Consider the following 22,895-nt stretch of genomic DNA (forward strand, 5'->3'; position numbering starts at 1 on the left):
ACTACGTTCATAAATACTTCAGCATGTGGCTCCCCATCTCACTACAAGAGAAGGCGCTTTACCCCAATAAATGTAAATGGCAATTTTTTTCACTTTTACAAAGATTAATAAAACATTACTACAAATATATAAAAAATACCAAAATACTGGCAAATATTTAAGCGGTAAAAATAGCCAGCTTTAATATTGGAGCATGGACTCAGCTACAAAATCATGGGTTCTTAATACTCTTACTGAAAGATAGTGCAATAATACCTAAACCTTACTTCTTAATTCTGAACATTTCTAACTACTATATTTATTCATCAACTAATTTTGTGGTAACATTACCATGATGTGGATCTGACCAAGTTAATCAAATGCAGACATCAGAAGAACAGGCTCTTATACTCACCGCAATCCACAATGGAAACGTTCCATAAACATTACCCTTTCCTCCTGATTGATTGATATCACTTACAAAATCAACAATGGTATGTGCCATTTTTCAAGACTTGGGAGCTCCATTTTTACACATTCTTATTTCCATATCAACAGGTGCCTATGCCTTTTGTGATCCACGGACATTTCATGTTTTGCTTGCAACAAAATACAAAATGCAGAAAACAAATTATCTCAAAACATTTATGAAAAGATATTGTATAATATAAAAGTGTAATTGTGAACTTTCCAGTTCTTAGTATACAATGTATACAACAGCATCTTGTTATGCATACTAGGCTGGCCTGGAACTTGTAATCCTCTCACATCAGCCAATCGAGGGCTGAAATTACAAGTCTATACCAGCATGCCCATTTAAACCAATAGTTTCTATTGAGGATAAGCAATTTTATATGTAATGAGGCACACTGACTAGATTTCAGAGTTATTTTAAGCTCATTTTTTAAAGTCATTTTGATCAGACAAGGTCCTATATCATCATAAATCCAGTCAAGGCCTCTCTGTAAAATGCGTTTTTTTTTTTTAAAATAAAAGATTACATTACCTTGCATGGTTTATGTTTGTCTTAAATGCAGCTATTAGGATTTATAGTCTTGTTATAATACTACAGGGTGGTATTCAGGCTCATGAAACTTCTTAACATTCATTGATGAAATTCTCTTTTCAGTCATCAAGTAATTCGACAAAAGGACATCACCTGATACTGAAATAACATGAACATAAATATACACCTATTTAAAGACTAGATACTGTTCTGCAAAAAACAGCATGTCTTAATACATTTTACAAAACACATAATCTGAAATGACACACAAATACGAAGCAGAATGTAATGATGAAGAATCGCCACGTGACATCTATTAACCCTTTTCAAGGTAAGTAGATGATAGACATGGTGTCAAGACTGAAATTTCCAGACAACTACTAAACATACTAAAAGTATTACAACTCACTTTCTCCAAACAGTTCCCAATATATTACTATCAGTCTTTTAATAAAAATTGATCAGATCATAAATAAGGACTTATAAGTTGAAAAGTAAACAGTTTCCACAATAACATTTGAAATTCTTATTTTTGAACAGCAGTTTGCCTATCCAAGGCTGTCCTATAACTCACTATAATATAGGACTATATATATGAATGTGAAGTACTATTCATCACACTGACTTCATTTCCTAATGCTGGGGCACACCAATGCAACTGACTTCACCCAGTGGTGGTACATGCCTTCAATATTAGCACTAGGAAGGCATAGACAAGTATATATCTGTGTTCAAGGCTAGTGTGGTCTACAGAGTGTTTCAGGACAGTCAGGGATATAGAGAAACCCTGTCTCAGAAGAAAGGAAGGTAGGAGGGAGGGAGGAGAGGAAGGGGGAGAGAGAAAGGGAAGGACAGGAAAAAACTAAATGAGCTCTTCCTGAGGTCCTGAGTTCAACTCCCAGCACTCACATTTTGGCTCAAAACCATCTGTGATAAGATCTGGTGCCTTCTGGCCTGCATGTATAAATGCAGGCACAACACTATATACATAATAAATAAATCTATAAGAATTTATTAAATAATAAAATAGGTAATGGCAGAAAGACTTAAGAGGCTGAGTAGGAAGGATGAGAGCTTATTTATGGTCATCTTTGCCTATAAGGTGTCGGAGGTGAGACTATATTACATGAGACCCTGTATCAAACTCCCTAACTTGAACATCAGAAGTACATACAGAGTATCTTGCAACAACTGTCATGTTGTTGCATATTTTTAATAAATCTTAATAAAAATTTTAATAAATCTTAATAAAAATTTTTATCATAGTCTATAATACACAATTACCATGAGTAAAGGATAAACATGAAATTCCCAGAATATAAGCAAAAAAATAATGGTACTCATTAGCATGATCTTTATAAGCTGAGCCTCCAACAATCAGGGTATCTTAAAAAGAAAACGGGAGGTCATTATTCAGACAATACTTTCTTCAAATATGCTGTTATCACTAATGCCTAAATCTCAGAGCCTCCTGTTACCAGCCTCTGAATGGAAGAGGTGACTTAGCAAGTCTTCTAGGCATGACAGTGAAGTTACATCTCAATAATATTATTAAACAACATTATTTAAACAAGACCATCAGCAGTCCTACTGACACTGGAAATTTCACAAGACACCACACAGATGGAAAAACATTGAATAAGAGAGGATGAATCATTTTCTCCAGAGAAAAGACACAGTACAACAAGTGATGAACCTAAGACTATGTACATACAAGCAACTAAATGGACCCAGTACATGGGATTTCTTCTGTGTGTGTGTGTGTGTGTGTGTGTGTGTGTGATTACAGAATGTCAAGAAATTGAGCATGTTTGGAGTATAAGAATTAAAAGAGTGAAGGTGAGATAGAAAAGATGGAAATACAATGTATTAATGTATTAATTATTATTTTTAATTAAAAAATAGGTAATTCACTCACCATTACAAACCACTTCCCATGGCAAAACAGCTTTTTCTTTGTTAGCTAATTCAAATTAAATTTATCCATAAAAAAATTCCTTTACTTACAACTCAAAGTCATCATGTGTTCCCTCAATGCTTGTAGTCAACAGCACACTATTGGTGATGACACAAACTTAATATGAATTTCAGTGTGCCATATCAAGCATGCAGAACCTTGTATCCCAATGACCAGGCTCTAACACTTATTTAGGATTGAAACTTACCATAATAGATTTAATTCTCAGATCAGGTCTTCCATAAGACACTGATTACCAACAACTGTAAACCCTAATCAACTGAAGCCATCCCTTTTGCAAAAGCACTACCTTTGATTCCAAATGTTTTAATTAATGATCATAAAAGACATACCACTGCCAAAATTTCTTTAAGTTAATTTAATTATATCTGATTAAGTTTCTCCACAAACCTTTAATTGTGACATATTAAAGTGACCACAGTGCCATGTTAATCTTAGCAAATCACAATCTTACTTTAAGATTTTAAGCAGCATGTTAATGCAAGAAGAGGCAGGAATCAGGAAATAATATTACAACCATTTTATCCTAAGATACTAGCTTGCGTAAATAAACTGCATGCCTGCTTTTACCTTTCACAATAAAACACTAGTTTCACTGACTTTAACAAAATCAGACAAAAGAAACCCTCAATTCAATTGCTCTTATGTATTTATTAGCTATAATTAATGCAGTAAGAGGGGTCAAAAAGCGTGCATGCTACACAATTTCACAAGATGCATTGCAGGGAAAAGTAAAGGCTGATATTTATCAGCCATCTTAGGGTCTTGGTGGACGCATTCCTGGGGGAGGTGGGCCTAGAAAGGAAAAATAATAAAATTCTATTGAAGTTATCAAGAGCATATAAATATTACAGGATCTGATGTTATTCACAGGCCCTGACCTCTAATTCCTGGTGGAGGGGGTCTCATTCCTGGAGGGGGCATGCCTATAGGCGTCCCTCGAGCAGGGGGAAGGCCAATCGGTGGGCCCATGGGTGGTCTCATACCAGGTGGAGGGGCCATGATTCCTGAAAATAAATAACAAATAAACCCTCCTTAGGTCGGCTCATTAAATAAAGCTCTTATGGTGTAGCATAAAATAGTGGTTCCAGAAATGAGGCAAGTGTGTGCATGCGAAATGAAGGTCCTTATCCTGTAATCCAGAGTGTCATCCTAATTCCAAAGACTCTAGCCTTTCATTTACAAATACCAATGCCAATATAGCTTCAATCCCTGTGATCTAAAACGGACACCTGACAGAAAGATACACTGGTAAATAGTGGCAAAGATTGTGTAGAGTAAACAAACTTGATTGAATTTAAGTTCCACTTACTGAGAATAAGAGGAAAGAAAGAGACTGTAAGGGTCATTGAGGATTGAAGACAACAATTAAACAAGGCCCTCAGACACAACAGTAGTAGCACCCAGAACCTGTACAGGTCTAAGGCATGTGGGCGTCCCAGCATTGAGAGTCATAGACACAAGTTCCCATACCACCCCAGAAGCTAGCCCTAATTCAAAACCACTTACACAAGAAAAATAAAGAGGCTCAATAGATGTACCAACCACTTAAAACAGGCACCATGCCCAATAATAGATGACAACACAGAACTGATTCATATTATTGAGAGAGGGTTTGGTTCATGAAGCTTTGTCTGAACATTAAATTTCTAACTTCATAGAATGCTTGCTTACAAATTATGGTTTCTGTCTTTGTTCATAAAGGTTTGCTTCTTGTACTTTTTCCTTTTGCTATTTGTTTATATTTGTTTGATTTTTAGTCCCAATTGGGTTTGTTTTAATTTATCTTATTTTATTCTAATACTACTTTTGAGATGCCTGCTTGTATTCTAGTCGGAAGAAATGCTGAAATTTTTGTAGATGGGGATGTACGAAGGTGCTGGGGGAAGGGAAAGTAACAGAATATTGCATTAGAAAAGCTATCTTCAATAAAAAAAATGTATAGCAATAAAACTAGTAGCATAGTTCCTAAATTCCTAGCAATACACAGTACTTTGAGATGTTATTTCCTCAAGATGATAGACTCTGTAGGAAATTCAATTATTTGTTCTAAAGGACTTACCTGGTGGTGGGGTTGCTCTGCCTACAGGGGGAGGTGGAGTTCCACGCCCTGGTGGGTACTGGGTTGGAGCTCCAGCAATGCTGGCAGTGGCAGCAACTGCAGCAGCTGCTACAGTGCCTCTTCCCTGTGGAGTCATGACCTTAAAAGTTATGCCAAAAATACAAAGAGATGAGGGATGCAATCGTTTTCCAATACATAAAAAGAAATAATGAATAAATCCTATTACAGATACAATTGTTGTATCTTGTTACTTATATTACTCTCTTTTTCAGTTGATGAGGAATAAATCCAGAAGCTTTTACATGCTATGCATATTCCTGCTGAGCTGCTCTGGTTTGTTTTATTTGTGTACATTTGGGGAGGTTTCTTTTGTTGTTTGTTACTTTGGAGACAGAGTCTATGTAGTCTTGTCTAAAATTCTGAACCCCCCACCAGAATTCAGACATCTACTTTCAGCCTCATATTTTTAAATCTTGACATATTGCCATTTTATCATCTTTTGATTTTTCTGGACTTGGCATTTACAGTTGCATATTTCATTAGTCACATCAATTCAAAGTGTCTTCGTTATCAAGGATTAGTCTTTCTAGAACATATAAAACTTAAAACAGTATAGATATAGCTTTCTGATTGCTCATCTTCTCAGTTCTATGCTTTCGTCATATTTTATCATGAATAGCAAACCTTGTTCTGGTCTTACCTGCTGGGATGGACCTCCAACTCCTCGGACAGGGCCTGCTAATCCAGCAGGAGCTTGAGGAATAGGTACACCAGCTGGTACTCCTCTGCCAGCTGCCCTCCCAACCCCAGGGCCACCGGCAGCGCCAGCAAGTGGCACACGAGCAATACCAGTCTGAAACAAAAATGTTTAACTTTAAACTTGGCCGTTTTGTTCAAAAACAAGTGATTTTTACCCAAGGAACTAATTCTCAATCATGTTACAAGCTAATTAGCTCCCATTAGCTCCATATGCAAACAAATGTAATGGTAATAACAAATACTTCTGAGTGCCTTACAGATTTGGGATATATACTTCCAAAACTGGGAACTGTTAATTCCTTGACCACTTCCTTCCCAATAAAAATTCACTTCCACCTTCTACCCAGCATGTTTGTGAAATCATAAATATACTTCCTAAAGTATAGATCTGAACTCTTATACTAAGTACTAGGCACATTTTATTTGATTACATGTAATTATAGTATTTCTCCATATGCCCTGCTAAGACATTAAGTCCAAGTACCATGGGCTTGTATAATTCATGTTTGAAGTAAAAATCGAAGACCAGAAACATGGAAATCTTGCCCTAAATCATCCTTACATCTTTAGGAGGTGGACCCTCCACAGTCATAGAGACCAAGTTCTCTCCACGTAGCAAGACCAGACCCAAAACACGTTTTTCTTCACGTTCCGGCTGTTTTGCATTCTTTGGCCTATAAATCAGAATTAAAAATCAGTAAAATAAATTTGTGATCCTTACTTATCAAAAGAATCAATTAGACCAAAGTTGTAAAATAACCCCAACTAAATGAAATTATGATCACCAAAGGGCTCCCAGATCCAAGACATCCATATCACTATTATTAAAAATTTAATTGCCTAATTACTCTGTAGACTTCTTTAACTTGCATAAATTATTTTCCTATGTCTTGCTCCCTTGATATACAGATACCCAAAATGATCTGCTGCAAAATATAGATGCAAATGATAGGACAAAGCCTTTAAGGTAAGTGAAACTAAAGCCCTATTTATATCAAAATCCTATGTGCATTATGATTATAACCAAATACTATTGACATGAGATTTGACAATGTAAGTTATTTTTGCCAACGTTATTTGTATGCAATGATATGAATGCAACATAAGAATCTGATCCAATTCTGGAAGGATTAGGTAACATAACCACATGGCCATCCACACCTTCTTTATCTCATTCAGTCTCCCTATCAATCTTATTCCAGCTTTTTCCTCCCAATCCATGATCCAAACAAGCCTTACTTGATCTTCCTGAACTCATCACAATCACAGAGAATCAGATTCATATGCTTGTCAAAAGCCTTAAAGGTGCCAATGAAGATTCTTCCATCTTGCAGGATACATCTCATTCTATAGTCAATGTGCTGCAGCATCTTGCTACTCTTACCCACAGTCTGCAATCAGTAAAGGAATATCAATGGAAAGTTCATGTGTTTCCTGTTTCCTTATTTTTTCCTACATCTCTATATAAGCAGTTCTTTAATATTGTCTCCCTTTATTTCTCTCTATTTTCTAAATACTGAAATATCAAGTAGACTAAGACCACTTTACATAGCTCTGCACTTCTCAGAATCCTAAGTAGGACCCATAGTATCTACTAGTTATGAAACTTATTCCTAAAATAGAAATCCCTCACTTAGTTATCCTTTAGAGTTGTCAACACTATTTTTATGCGTTCTTTCCATCAAATGACCATAATTTCAAACAGAGCACCTGGCCCTATAAACTATTTTTTGTAAACCTAAAAAAAAATTCCTCAGTAAAAGTTATAAAATAACCCCAACTAAATGAAATCATGATCACCAAAGGGCTCCCAGATCCAACACATCCATATCATTATTATTAAAAAATCTTTTGCTATTTTTTAAGCACTGAACTTGCGACAATGGTGATTATCCTCAGCTCTTAGTCTTCCTATCTACAACCCAAATGCTTTGTTTACAGTCTCTAACACAACTCCCTGCTTTGGAAGTAGCATCTTTTCCTTTGCTAATCTGTGTCTGAGAGCTTCAGGTTAACAATCCCTCATCTACCACCTTTCTGATTTTAACAGACACCTGATATTTCCAAGTCTGTATGTTCTGCAATTGAATCTAAGTCTTTGCTCTATAAGGTGGTTCCTTAAGGTTATACTGACTCACCAAAATCTAAATGATAAAAAGATTAATTGAAAAAAGAATTGATAAGGCATCCCTCGGTATTCTCTCCAAAGCTTTAAGAGTACTAACAGACATGTACACCTCTATAAATGAATACCTATTTCTAAATTTTACAGCCTCAAAAACTAGACAATAAAAAATTATGAGGTTACTACAGCAGCTATCCAACTCTGTAATGTATAACTCACCATGATTGCTGTTCCACAATAGATGCTTCAATAGTAAAATTTCAAGACCTTTAACACTTTGGGGAGGGCTATAAATAAAGGTGTGATGCAGGTTTGCTTAGACACAATGTAAGCTTGACTGGTGATTTTAAAGATAGTGGATCGGTCCTGCAGAAGGAAGAAAATTACAACTGTACTTCCATCTACTATGCTTTAAAAATATTCAAATAGTATAACTTCATCTCTAACAAAGAACAAATTTTAGCCCTTTTCTTATTAATCTTTTAACCTGCTAGATCTATGAAACCAATTGGTTACCAGTATTGCTAAGCATTCCTGGCTGTGTAGGTCAGTAGATGTATTTTAGTGGCCAGATATAAATGCTAATTTCTGGCTAACATGTAAACCCGGAACTTAATTACGCTCCAGAAATCCACAGAGTCTCTGGCTTCCAAGCAGTGGTTATAGAAATATTCTATGCATCCCAGCATTTAAAAAAAATAAAAATTCTCGTCTCTTTGTGTGTGTGTGTGTGTGTGTATGTATATATATGTATATATATACATACATACATATATATACATACACATATACATACATATATATATGTATATATATATGTGTGTATATATATATATATATACATACACATGTGCCTGGTGCTCAAAGTCAGAAAATGGCATCAAGTTCCTAGGAACTGAAGTTACAGTTAGTTTTGAGCCTCCATGTGGGTGCTGGAAACAAAACCCAGGTCTTCTGCAGAAACCAATGAGACATCTCTCGAATCACTGTTTCTAGGTTTTTATATAATCGCTTAGAAACCACATCTTCTATTTTGGAAGAAAAGCACATTTTTAATATTTTAACACTATATGTATTTCAGAAACACCTACATTTTTTCATCCCTAAATTTAATCGGTGTCCTATTTATTCCTTAGCTCAAAAATATACTTTTTTATTTAACATGTCTAAAACTGTAGGCTGCCTCTTTAAAATCAAAATGGGTAATCTTTTCCCACCAGGAGACAAGTATGACAATAATCAGCAGAACCTCGGGCATATGGTTGCAATCAGTGTATTCATAATGATGAAGCAACAGTTCAATGGATAGACGGCAGACACTTTAAAGTAAATGTAAAATACAATTACGAGCTTGGAATACAGCTCTCTGGTAGATACTCATTGCAGGATAAAGCATAAAATTTGATAATATTTCCTTATATTTATTTCAGCCTAGTCTGGATTTTTTAATCCCATTCTTTAACCTTTTCTGTGTGCTAAGATCATAAGGCCACCCTGCCCAGTTTTAACTAGAAGTTTAAATGAGAATCTGAAGTTTAACCATGAGAGTAGAAACTATTTCTCTATAACAGAGAATAGGTTTCACAAAGTATAAGCCCATCCTGAATCTGTATTTATCTTATTTTGTCTCAGTTCCTCTGCTCACATGAGATTATCCCTTGAATTTTTAATCTTCATGCCACCTGAGGAACTAGAACAGGAAAGTGACATAGAATCCTGGAGTATGAGCAATATAACTCACTAAAAATGTTCCAAAAACTTGATATCGCACTTTCTAAAAATATGTATTGTTTGTGCAATGGTAGCTCATGCCTTTAATCCTAGCATTCAGGATGCAGTTTAAAGTGGATAGACCTCTGAGTTTGAAGCCAGCTTGAGTGAGTTCCAGAACAGGCCCCAAAGCTACAGAGAAAATGTCTCGGAAAACCAAATTTAAATGATTTTTAAAAAATTACTTAATTGTAGTTACATGGGGATGATGTTTCTTACAGAAGCCACACTGCATCACACTGTGAAGTGTGAAATAAATATCTCCCTTTGAGTTTGCCAAGTGCAGTCTGGTGGCAGATTCCCCATAAATAATATAGCCTACTGCAATTGTTTTATGTTTCCCATTTGGTGACAAGTCTGATTGTTGAAGATACCATTTTTTATTTACATACAATAAAAATATCAAACTGGAACTAAGGTAGAAGCTTCCTAACTGCTGGCAAGCTTTCAATATGAGAAGTACAGGAAGCTGGTGAAGTCAGTCATACCCGTTTGTGAAACCTGTGCTCTACAGTAACTATCAGCTGGGTAATGCATGACCATTGGTACAATGGCAGCATTAATGTTATGTTTGTATAATTGAACTACATTCTAAATTAAATTGCATAATTCATTTTCTAGACTTTTGAGACAATCTAAAGGAATTCATAATGTATATTTGGCCAACATGGAACTCAGATTCACCTATGTATGTCATCCAAGTGCTGCGTTTAAAGGCATGCAACACCATGCCCAGCTAAATGGACTACATTTTAAAAACTGAAAACAGCGTGGAGAGATGGCCCAGTGGGCTGAGAGCTTCCTGCTATGATTTTGCAGAGGACCCAAGTTCAGTTCTCATAATCCACATGACAACTTATCAGTATCTTTCTCCATCTCCAGATCCAGGGGATTCTGATGCCCTCTCCAGCCTCTGTAGTTTCCTGAAAACACACAATGTTTATTTTCAGTAATAAATAATTGAAATTCATACTCACTTCACAGGGAGGGCATGCCAAGAACCCCACAGTTGAGGAGAACAGATGGGCTATTGGAAAAGCTACAACTTCTATTTGACATAGTATCAATGTCCCTCTAAACATTTTGTCTTATACCCATACATTATTCATTTCTCACCTTTTATCAGAGAAACTTCTTTACACAGACGATGGGGGTCAATAGGCTTGTAAATGTTCAAAGTGCACAAAATAAATGATAGTAGATTGCTCAGTCCTAAGTCTTTTCACCCCCACCACCCTGTCTGAAAGGCCATCAGAGAAGGGGTAGAAAGATGATGACCTCAGAGGCCTTCTGGGAAAGTGTCTTCTTGGCACTGCAGGGCTGCTGCACTTATGAACTCGTATGGTAAATATATACAGATGTATGCACTAGACTAGCCAATCAACAGTCCAACATGGATGGGGTGGGCTTATGAGGCCTCATCCTTTTCTTCCATGCAGACAAAAAAATGGTGAGGATGTTAGTACTTCAGTGATACAGCTCACAACCCAAATCTCCATGGCTAGCACTAGGTGAACAGTTAGTTAAATGGGAACAGCAATTGAAAAGGAGCACTAGATAGAAGGTTCAGGAGAAGTTACGAGTTGGGACTGGATAGAGTTTAATTAAACTGTGCACATATATGAAGATCACAATGAATGTGGGGTAAAGTGGCACATGCCTCACAGTTCGTGAGGCAGACAGAAGATAAAGATCTATTAGTCTAAGGACAACCTGTTCTACACAGAGATGTCCTGCCTAGTCAATTAGAACCTGTCTACAAATAAATAAATCATGAAATAGAGATTACTCAGTAGTTAAGTATAGTGGCTGCTCTTCCAGAGGACCCAGCTTTAATTTCAGCACCTACATGGCAGCTCACAACCACGTTAACTCCATTTCCAGATCTGATGCTCTCTTCTGTCCACACATGGTACATAGACATACATGCATGCAAAACACCATAAACGTAAAATAAACTTGTAAAACCTAGAACTAAACACCTAAGGCCCACACGTTTTTTGTTCAACCCACCCTGTTTCACAAAGTGAGTTCTATCTAGGTCAGTCCAGGGTGCATAGTGAGATCCTGTCTCAATAAATAAATAAAACCTGAAATAATTATAGTATTGATATTACATGCCCATGATTTCAACATTTAGCTCGTAAGGCTTTCTTGCCAGAGTGAATCCCTGATTACACAAAGGGCATATGGGACACATGTAAAAGAAACACGCTAAATATAATTATAATCATGTGAAAATGTTCTTACAAATTAATTTGGGGCATGAATATGTCTCAGCAGGTAAGACTACTAGCTTGAGGGGGCTGGAGAGATGGCTCAGTGGTTAAAAGCACTGGCTGCTCTTCCAGAGGTCCTGAATTCAATTTCCAGCAACTACATGGTGGCTCACAACTATCTGTAATGACATTTAACGCCCTCTTCTGGTGTGCGGGCATACATGGAGGCAGAATGTCATATACATAATAAATAAATATTTTTAAAGAACACTAGCTTGAGCTGGAGCTATGGTTCAGCTGTTAAGAATATTGGCTGCTCATCCAGGTCCTGAGGTCAACCTTACCAACAACCACTTGGTGGCTCACCAACACCTGTATGGAGCGCTGGTGATACATGAAGGTAGAACACTATATACACAATCAATAAATGTTACTTTATTTTTTTTTTTTTTTTTTTTTGGTTTTTCGAGACAGGGTTTCTCTGTGGTTTTGGAGCCTGTCCTGGAACTAGCTCTGTAGACCAGGCTGGTCTCGCACTCACAGAGATCCGCCTGCCTCTGCCTCCTGAGTGCTGGGATTAAAGGTGTTACTTTATTTTTTAAAAAAGAAGAAGAGCATGTTTTCCACAGGACCTGAGTTTAATATCAGGCAACACAAAGTCTGACACTTATTTCCAATTTCAGGGTCTAGATCTGAGGTCCTGCTCTAGACTTTCTATATACACGGTACATAGACATGCAAACACATACATATATTTTGAGTCAGATGGTGGTGGCACAGTCTTTATTCCTAGTATTTGGGAGGCCAAGGCAGGTGGACCTCAGTGAATTTGAGGCCATATGTTATACCAATGATTTTGAGGCCAACTTGGATTGTTATACAGAGAAACTCTGTCTCAAAAAAGAAATGCATAAAAAATAATAAATAAGTGTTCATTGTATAAAATTGCTGTATGATGTGTGTCTAGTGCTGGTGTATATAAAGCTTTTAAAAAAGGTTATTATGTATATAAAGCTCTTAAAAAGGTAACTGCATCAATTAAACTCTAGATATCCTATTGTTTGTTTTTACCTTCGAATTAACTCTAACCTGTTTTCCTTGACTTCCTCCTCCTTGATGTTTCAATACTGCTTTAACCACCTCTTGGTGTCTCAGCTAAGAAAGCCTGTCTCAGTTCTGCCTGGAAATCCACCACAGGAACCTGCTGCTGCTGAGCGCGACGTGGGTACAGGTGGCACCTAGGGCAAGAGCACAATATTTTTACATCACAAAATAGCATTCATCTATGTAGATAGTAATAAGAATGAAAATAGACATTTTTATTCTATAAGAGCCTAATTTTATCAAAGATCACCAGAAAAATGCTAACATATTTTAAAAAGATAGCCATTTAGTTACTAAATATAACATTGCAGTTAGGTAGTATATGAACCAAAAAGGGAACTTGAAGCTAATCAATCAAGCAAGCAAATTAATAGACTAGCAAGCTATTAACTAAATGGATCCACAAGCTAAATCAACAGAACAGCAACCCATCAAATAGTTCAAGATGGCGAAAGGTAGATAGGTAGATAGGCAGATAGGCAGATAGATAGATAGATAGATAGATAGATAGATCAACAAGCCAATAAATAAATCAAGGAGTCAATCACTCACTCAGTTAAATCAGCCAATCAATTAATATACCAGAAAGCCATGAATATATAAATTATGAATAATGAATAAATGGATAAATAGGTCAGAAAGTCAGATTAACAAGCCAATAAACGAATGTGAATAGACCAGCAAGCCAAGAACAGATGAAGAAGCTAGTCAATCAACCAATAGCCCATCAATCCAATAAATAGACTGATTGATAAATCAATCTTTCAATCAGTCAATAAAAAAATAGAACAGCAAGACAAATAGATATAAATAGGTAAAGACGTCAATAACAGATATCCTAAAACATAAATTTCAATATTTATACATGTGATGTGTAAATATACATTTAAAACTCATTAATATTGAGAGTATGATCTGACCATAAGATCATACTTTGCTTTGAGATGATGTCAAGGGCAGCATAGACTATCTGTCTCAAAACAAAAATAAGTTTGTGTAAATTAATGTCCTATCAATGCAGAAAAAAAGCATTTATAAGAACAGAAAATGAGCCAGGCAGTGGTGGGAGCAGAGGAAAGCAGATCTGTGCGTTCAAGACAGTCTGGTACACAAGAGCTAGTTCCAGGACAGATAGAGCTGTTACTCAGAGAATCCCTGTCTTGAAAAACAAAGCAATAAATAAATAAATAAATAAATAAAACCTAGAAAATGAACATCATAAAATAACCTAATTAAGGGCTAGAGAGATGGCTCAGGGATTAAGAGCATTGACTGCTCTCCAGAGGACTCTTGTTTAATTCCCAGCATCCATAGTAGATTTCAACTGTCTGTAATGGAATGCAGAAGACCCAACATCCTCATATAGACATGCACGCAAAAAAATGCACATAAAATCAAAATAAGTTATTAAAATTACCCCTTTATGAATAACAGGTATTTATATAGTGAATAAAATTCTAAAGGTGAAACTCACATGTGAAGAAATAAAAAGAAAGCTCTTGCCCTAATTTTAATTCCTGCTCAGCAAAAAAATAAAGAGGGGAAAAAAGGAAGTAACACTTTTTAAATTGAAATGTCAGGGGGAAAGTCGAATTACATGAAAAGGAGTTAAAGAGCCATGCGTGGTGGTGGCACATGCTTTTAAATCTAGCACTCCTGTCGTGGAGGCAGACTCTCTGCTAGTTCAAGCCAGCCAGGGCTGCACAGACAGACCCTGTGCAAGAAAAACGAATTAAATGATAATGTTGACTTAAGTTAGAATACAATTAAAAGTTTCAGTATTTTGTTATAACTTCTGCATTGGGTATTTCATTACGTCACTCTAATCTCTTCTTGTATGCTGCTTTTGTAATTTTGGTTCATAACCCAGAGTTTACATACTCCTGATTGCTCAGTGAGGCTGTCCGTCTACGCTTGACCTGGACTTCCACCTCTGGCACGTGCTGTTCAGTAGTTCTTCTCAGGTGTAAGCGATCCCTGAAACAGAAAAGGAACGATTTAATAAATGTATTATTTATAGATTTCTTGCCTAGGAAGCAGGAAGCCCCACCTTCAATTCCCATCAGGGCATCATCAGGGGTGGCAGGACATGCCTGTAATCTCAGCACCAAGGAAGTAAGACAAGGGTACCAACCTCAGCTACCTTCAAAGCAGTCTAAGCTACATGAATCCTTCCATTAAGAAAATACAGCACAGGTAAAAATGGATCAGTATATACAGCTTAATTGCCAGCCACTAATACAAACATGACAATCAAAGATTGATCCCTGGACCCTTGAAAAGGTAGACGAGAACCTACTCCACAAAATCATGTGGACCTCTACATATATATGTGTCATAGCATGTGTGCTGCCCCTCCCTATGACAGACACACATCATCCTCTACATAAATGTAGCTGTCATGGGATTTATAAAGAAGTAGGAGGGTCGCTTAAGCAAAATGCTGTCAACTAGCTGGGAGCACTTCACAAAATGGCCGGGCAGTCAATCGCATGAACAGCAGCATCAGGGTGGCCATGTTAGGACCTGCAGGAAATGTTCCTAAGACAGAAACTAGACATATGAAACCAAGAGACAAATAGAAAGGCTTTCGACAAGTCAAGAATGATTCTTAATAGAAGAATCCGAATGCCAATTTTCTGAATCATATCTATATTTGAAAGCAGCTAAATTTTTAGATTAAGTATTTTACCAGCAATTCAGTTATTTTGCTGTTTAGAACTGGAAATGCCAAAACATCCAAATACATTTTTTTAAATTTAATGTTAAGATTTCCACACGATAAAATTATAATCAAATAAACTTAATTTTAATTGAGATTGCATAGTATCATGAAACATACCTGATACCACTAAGGCCAAATTCTTACAGGTATTAATAACTTGGACTGCAGAGTGGTATAGTCCCCAAAAGAAAAAAAAATGGTAAATTATGTAATTGATTGAAATCTAATTTTTTAGGGCAAAACAAAACATAATTAGAAAATAGTGGAGCTGGACCTTTCAGGAATGATGGATAAATATTCGTGGCATTCCAGGTGGCAGGCATACCTCAGAGCAAAATAGTTCTTACATCTTTAAATTACATACATTAAAAAAAATTACAAAAAGCTGCCTTTTCGATGGTTTTCCTGATAACATATTTAGTTGGCCAATCAGCATGTGAAATACATGTTACATCATTAATAAGAGAAATTAAGTCGTAAATACTGTGAGATAGCATTTGATAATGACAGCGTGCACGATGCAGGGAAATATAATGAAAATGCAAAGCTGTACTAAGCCTAGAGTAATTAATAAAGGACCAGTGACATTAAACTGGTGACCCTGCAATTCTACTGCAGTGATGGAACAGTAAACACCAACCCAGTATCACATATATCCTCACTAGTTGTGTTGTTAGTAACTGCAATTTTAAATGTCTACTAAGGACAAATAAAACCAGATATGATCATTTACACTACAGTACATTCACTTACACAAAGGAAAATGGAGAACTGATCCAGGCTGTAACAGAAATCTATTTGATAATTCAATATTCTGAGACAAAGGTCTCTCGTGTACCCTACATTGTCTTAAAACTTACTGTGAAGCTAAAGATGTCACTGATCTCCTGATTCTACTACATAAATCTCCTTAGTGGTAGGAGTTACAGGTGAGTGCCAGCAAGACGATTTTATAATTGTTGGATAGAGTAAATTATAACCCCATAGAGCATTGTCAAGAGTCTATAGTTTATTACCATTTCCTATGAGTTCCTCAGTGTGAAAATGGCTCAGTCATTTAGTCACCAATACAAAACTATTTTATTATTTCAATTTTCTAAACCTAACTTTTATATACAAATCATATAAGTTTATTTTTGAAAATGCTGGCTTAGTGCAAATATAAAAAAATGGTGCTTCATAAAATGCCTAATTATGCCAACGTGCATAAGGAAAACAAATGTGAAGGAAAATTTGTGCATAGTATTAATTTTTTATGGCAAATCACTGTCCACTGTCACCTGCAAGTTCTATTTCAGACATAAACTTTAAATTAGAAGCTAACTACTTAAGACAAGGCATAATCAAACGTATCTGATTCATCATCTACAAAATGGTGGGCCAAATTAGGCAGTTCATAAAGACACAAAAGGAAACTGAGCCAAAACATACTAGAAGCAGTATATTCCATATTCCTACGGCCTAACAAAAGACTTAATAAAAGTTATATTCCATACAATATTGTTAATGTAATTTCACTGCCTGAAGTATGGCACCTGAAGTATGAAGATCACAAGTTCATGGGCAACCTGGGCTACAGACGCTGTCAGAAGAAACAAAAAAAAAAATAAAAAGTTAATCTTCTAGATTTATCTTTTTAAAAATTACAAACATATATACTATCTACTCATAGTGGGGAAGGAAAACAAGATCTAACAGTAAAGCAATTACATAAAAATCCTGGAAAAAAATATTTAAATGTAAAAATTTCAATCCAAGCGTAGTCACTCATCTGTGGTTCACTGGACTACAGAAGAAAAAGGGTTGGATCACCAGCTCCAGGGCAGCCTGAGATACACACCATATCTGAAATGAATGTGGATTGCATCGCAGTCCTGTCTCAAATTTAAAAACAAGTTTAATAAAATAAACAATGCAGTTACTTGGTTCATTATTACTTCATATTTTCAGAGTAGCTTTAATTTCAAATCGTGAAAAATATCATTAATTTAATACATGCATAAAAATTATCCTTGAGGAATAACTCTTAAGCCATGTACTGAGAGAGATTAAACTACCAAAGCATTAAGAATGGATGACAAAATCACATTAAGGCAGTTAATTTTTATATCTGGAAAATAGAAATCAAAGGGAATACACAAAGCCAAAAGCTTTTTTATGAATTATTCAATCTTCCTTAAAAATAGCAAATCTCATTCAGAACAGTAGAAAACTATTAAAAATAATACGTGAGCGTTAATATAAATTCAAATATAAATTTATCCTACCCAGGAGGGAAGGCTATCTTAAGGCATCACCAACAGGTCTTGAGGTGGCTGTAATATCCAACCATTCTACTGCGAAACAGATAGCGAAGATGCTTGCTGACACACAGGAATACGGAATACGTCATACAAACCTCTAGACTCCCCCCCCCCCACACACACACACGCCTTCCATTCCTTAAGGTAATAGAAAACCCAGGACCAAGCCTGTGAGAAAGAAGCTGCGCAAACCAGCCCCCCCCCCCCTCATTGCGACACTGCAGGGAGGGGCAAAGAAGCGCTGTTAATGCAGCAGGTTAAGGATATGGCCGCCAGGTTCTCCATGCCAATGCTGCGCCATCCCTCGGTCCACTCCCTCCTGGCCTCCGTGCAGGCGGAGGTGCGTGTCATCCCTACTGCATCTGGTTTTCCTGTGCCCACCGCAGGACGCTGAGGGTGGGAGAAGACACCTGAGGGAGGCTCTGTCCCTGCGGTCCTGAGACGAGGGTGTGGCTGCAATTCCAACACTGCGGAACTGACAAGCAGGTGACTAGCCCTGTGACAAGCAGCAAGGTGGGGAGGGGTCTGCTCCCCCGCTCTCCCCCCCCCCACCAGCTGCGCCTGCGCACACCAACACCTCTGCAGCAGCGGCCATCTTTAGGGAATCTCACAATGGCGTTTGACACTGGACACGACCCCCTTGATAATACCAAGACGTGCAAAGATTCAATCCCGAATGCCAGGAAAAAAATATAAAAAAAAAGACACATGGTTGTCACTGCTACTGTTCCTGGTTTGGGTTATAGCAAGTTTTACATACATTTCATACATTAACCCCTGCAGTGAGGGGTGTTTAGTGACCAAATAAACAAGAAAACACTGCGGCTTTCGCCACTCACTCTCCTGCAGGCAAAGAATAATTCTACAAAAGGAACCAATACAAACACAATACACCACCGATTAACAGAGGAGACTGCAAGAAAATTAAAAAAAAAAAACTGGAAACGGAGGTATGGCCGTCCGGAAAGGTCCGTTCCCACCCCTCCCCCCAGCACTGGATCATTCCACAGATCCACCACTGCAGACCCCCCCCCCCATGAGGGCCACACCCTGACAGAACCAATGCGCTCCTAGGGTCCTTCCCACGGCCCGGTACCCCGGTTCTAATACACATTTTTCCTATAACTACCTGCAACCACGCAGTCTCCATACCACCGTGATTCAAAAGCACTTTGGCCAGCCACAACCTGGCCACGCCATCACTTTTCTGAGCCACAAGGATCTTCTTGCGCAAAACCACCTGCACACTGAAGCAGCCGAGGCGGTCACGGGGCGAACCACCGACTAGCCGCAGACTGTGCTCACCTTCACCCAGTGCAGCAGATCGCGGACCCTGGTCCCCTCCCCCTGCCCTGTGCCGCGGATTGCGGACTACCCCCTCTGCTTCCCCCCTCCCTCGCTCACCTTGCCCCGCCTGTGCCGCAGTCATGGATCCTGCGCATCCTTCGATCAGTGCTGCAGGCTCAGATCGCGGAACAAGCTCATCTTTCCCCAGTGCCGCAGATCGCGGACCCTGCCGTTCCCCTCCCCCAACCCTGTGCCGCAGTCATGGATGCAGCGCATCCTTCCCCCAGTGACGCAGATCGCGGACCCCGCTCCCCTCCTCTCCTACACTGTGCTGCAGTCATGGATCTGGCTCATCTTCCCCCAGTGCCGCGGATCCTAATCCTGGGCATCCTCTCTCGAGTGCCGCGGCCTCTAATTACCGACACTGCTCATCTTTCCCTAGTACCAAGGCTGCTCACCGTATAGCGGACCGGACTCCCCAACCCCCACTCCTTGCCGCATCCATGGACCGTCGCTTTAACTAGGGCCGCAGGAGATCGCGGACCCTGCTCCCCCCCCCCCCCCCAGCCCTGTGTCGCAGTCGTGGACTCTGCTCACCTCCCAGCGCTGCATCCTCCGACCATGCCCACCTTTCCCAGTGCCGCGTATCACGGACCCTGCTCCCTTTGCCCCTACCCCGTGTCGCAGTCATGGATGCTGCTCACCTTCTCCCGGTGCCGCATCTGCGGACCATGATCACCTTCCCCCAGTGCCGCGGCAACAGATCGCGGAACCTGCCCACCTTCCCCCAGGGCCGCGGATCGTGGACCCTGCTCCCCTCCCCCACCCCGTGTCGCAGTCATGGATGCTGCTCACCTTCTCCCGGTGCCGCATCCGCGGACCATGGTCACCTTCCCCCACGGCCGCGGCAAGAGATTGCGGATGACCGCGGACTACCGCGGACAACCGTGGACCTCGTTCGCCATTATGCAGTACAATCCTGCCGCAGCACGGCTCCCTCACCCCGGAGCCCACAGTCACTGGTAACGCCTTACAGCGCAGACCTGACATTGCCCCGCCACCCAAATGAGTCCGTCTAATCGGTCCAAAATTCTAATTCTCGAAAAGAAATATTTCTCCCAAACCTAGAATATTTTGGTAAAAATGCAACAGCCTCACAGCGAAAAGCGCCACAGGCCCAGCTGACCTTCCTCGCTCCATCGCGTTACGAGTCGCTCCTCAGAAGGTAGCGTCTGACATCTCCAGCTGCCTCCCTTCTTCTGCGCCAGACTTGCCGCAGCGGCTCCGTCTTATCACGCAGAGCCCAACGCAACGCATGCGCATCACAGCCAATGACGGCACATGCGCACATAGTTTTCCGCAGTGCAGGGATTCCACTGCCTGACCCCAATGACCTGCAAAGAAATGGCTACCGGTCCCCGACCATTCCTACGATAGTAATTTGAGCGAATATTTTGATAAAATAGTTGTCAACATGGGCTATTGGCCACAAGTACCTGTTTTCAATTATGTTTAAAATAGAGAATAATTTTTAGTTCCGTAGTGGTTGCAAGCAAGCATCACTGAGCGATAAAACATGATTTAAAACATCAAGGTTTTCTGCTATCTGTGATTACATGCCACATATTGAGACATATTTTTAGAATGATAATTTAGAGAACACACCCTGTACAGAAAATTACACACTCCCCCCCACCCGCCCTTTTTTTTCAGTTTGGGCTTTTGGAGACTGTTTTTCTGTGTAGCTTTAGAACACGGTCTGTAGGTGGCACTCACGTCAAACTCAGAAATCTTACCGCCTGTGCCTCCTGAATGCTGGGATTAAAGCATTGTTCTGCTGTTAGCTTCAATATGCAGGTATTTTATTGTTTCGGGAAAGAAAATGCCAAGCACAGAAAACTAAGGAAGCTACATTACACAATGTTTAACATAACTGTAGACTTTCTTGTTGACCACCTGTCCAAACTGTCGGTGAGGTATTCTAATGGATATGTGTAGCTAATGTTCTCTCCCCAGTGGGCTACAATTCCATTTCTTGATTTCCTATTTTCAGCTTGAATGACAGTCAGTTTTCACCTCAACAACAACCTGAACTTTTAAAAACAGGTTAAGAAATTTATTTACATACAAGCAAAAACGTTAAAGCTTCCTGATGTAAATAATAACCTACTAGATTGAGTGATACAAAATTGTCAGTATACAGAGGTGATTATGGAAATCATTTGCTTACCAGTAATAAAGTCTCAGATTTATCAAAGCACTTCCAAACAATATTTATTATTTTAATCTAATTAACACTTTTATTATTATTAACTATTTGTATATGAAGTTATTTTGAATGTTGATTATATTAGGAACAACTTACGAAATAAAATGAAAAAGTAACTAATGCTATGGACCATGGAGATGTGTTCATGGAGTCAAAATCCATGCCTTTGAATTTATTCTCTCTCGATTTAAAATATATTTGTGATACTCGGCCAATGTGTTCTAGGTTTATATTTTTTAAAAGAAATAAAAGAAAAAGATTTTAGATTCCAGAAAAGGCCCAAGGAACCTTGTAAACAGCACAAAAAACATGATGTTTGACTCACCGATTGCTTTGAAAATAATAACATATTAATTATAGGCCTGAGTTGGCATATTCTTTACTATAACAGTAAATAAGAAACAATAAGATTTGTCTGTCAAATTTATCTGAATAGATTACTAGATGCTACTGTATCTCCAATCATTTGATCACTTCAAACATAAGCAATTCACTCTAATGTCAAACTGTTAGGGATATGGTTTATAAACTTTTAGGACATAAAATCTGACACAAGAAATATTTTAATAGCATTGACAATAGAAAATTTGAAAAATCTGATCAAGATTCCTACATTACATTAAATACAAAAACTAAAATGGATAATGCCTGTAGAATTTAAAATATGAGTAACTTAGAAGAAAATCAGTATACATTTCTGATCACAGATGATTAGATATTTCAGGTAAAACAAAAACAATAAAAAAAGAGGTAAGTGAGATTTCATGAGTTACATAAGAGATTTTGTTTCAAAGGACACTCTTCAGAAAGTGGGGGGAAAAGCAAAGTAGGCTGGAAAAAATCATTTGCCAAAAAAGAAAAAAAAACAGATTAGGGTTTAATTTTCAGAATATTCAACAAAGTCATAAACTCAAATCATCCCTGTTTTTGTCAAAGGGAAAGCATTCAAATGGAAGTCCTCACAAAATAAAATTTAAAAACTGTCAATCAGATAAACACATGGAAACACAAATGAAAAAACAATTTGAGAGTGCTTAGGGAAAAATAAAAAAGACAATCGAATCTTGGTTGGGGGTAAATTTGTTATTGCTTTTCTAATTCAGGGTCTTAATCCAAGCCAGGTGTGCTTGGAAAATCCTCTGTATCTCTAGCTGGGGGTTGTTTTAATTTTCCCAGGTGGGGGAGATTTTGAGACAGGCTCTGTCCTAGGTTGGAATCCACCATGTAGACTATGCTAAACGAAATCAGGAATTAAGTGGTGCTGGAAATCAGCAAACTTTGCAAGTCTCGACTTTAAAGTAAAACCCCA

The 22,895-nt window shown here is 38.3% G+C and overlaps 2 protein-coding genes and 1 non-coding gene across 3 annotated transcripts; all 3 read right to left on the bottom strand.

The window, feature by feature from the left end:
* Window positions 1-855: 855 nt before the first annotated feature.
* Window positions 856-927, bottom strand: LOC121455050. The gene has a single exon (XR_005975417.1). It is a non-coding gene; the product is annotated as a small nucleolar RNA SNORD107 (small nucleolar RNA).
* A 2,667-nt stretch (window positions 928-3,594) lies between these two features.
* Snrpn (small nuclear ribonucleoprotein polypeptide N) lies at window positions 3,595-8,270 on the bottom strand. The gene is made up of 7 exons (XM_041657217.1): window positions 8,129-8,270; window positions 7,024-7,175; window positions 6,347-6,458; window positions 5,726-5,878; window positions 5,026-5,164; window positions 3,845-3,970; window positions 3,595-3,758 (listed from the first exon to the last, which is right to left on the bottom strand). The coding sequence occupies exons 1-7, from the start codon at window positions 8,129-8,131 to the stop codon at window positions 3,721-3,723; spliced, it is 723 nt and encodes a 240-aa protein (XP_041513151.1). The 5' UTR covers window positions 8,132-8,270; the 3' UTR covers window positions 3,595-3,720.
* On the bottom strand, window positions 8,136-20,656 carry Snurf (SNRPN upstream open reading frame). The gene is made up of 4 exons (XM_041657242.1): window positions 20,504-20,656; window positions 14,884-14,979; window positions 12,988-13,136; window positions 8,136-8,275 (listed from the first exon to the last, which is right to left on the bottom strand). Exons 1-3 carry the CDS (start codon window positions 20,515-20,517, stop codon window positions 13,031-13,033), a joined length of 216 nt encoding a protein of 71 aa, XP_041513176.1. The 5' UTR covers window positions 20,518-20,656; the 3' UTR covers window positions 8,136-8,275; window positions 12,988-13,030.
* Between the last annotated feature and the right edge of the window lie 2,239 nt (window positions 20,657-22,895).

Source organism: Microtus oregoni, unplaced genomic scaffold (genome assembly GCF_018167655.1).
Source record: "Microtus oregoni isolate MIOR12 unplaced genomic scaffold, Mior012 000000F_ref0000247, whole genome shotgun sequence".
Taxonomy (NCBI): Eukaryota; Metazoa; Chordata; class Mammalia; order Rodentia; family Cricetidae; genus Microtus; species Microtus oregoni.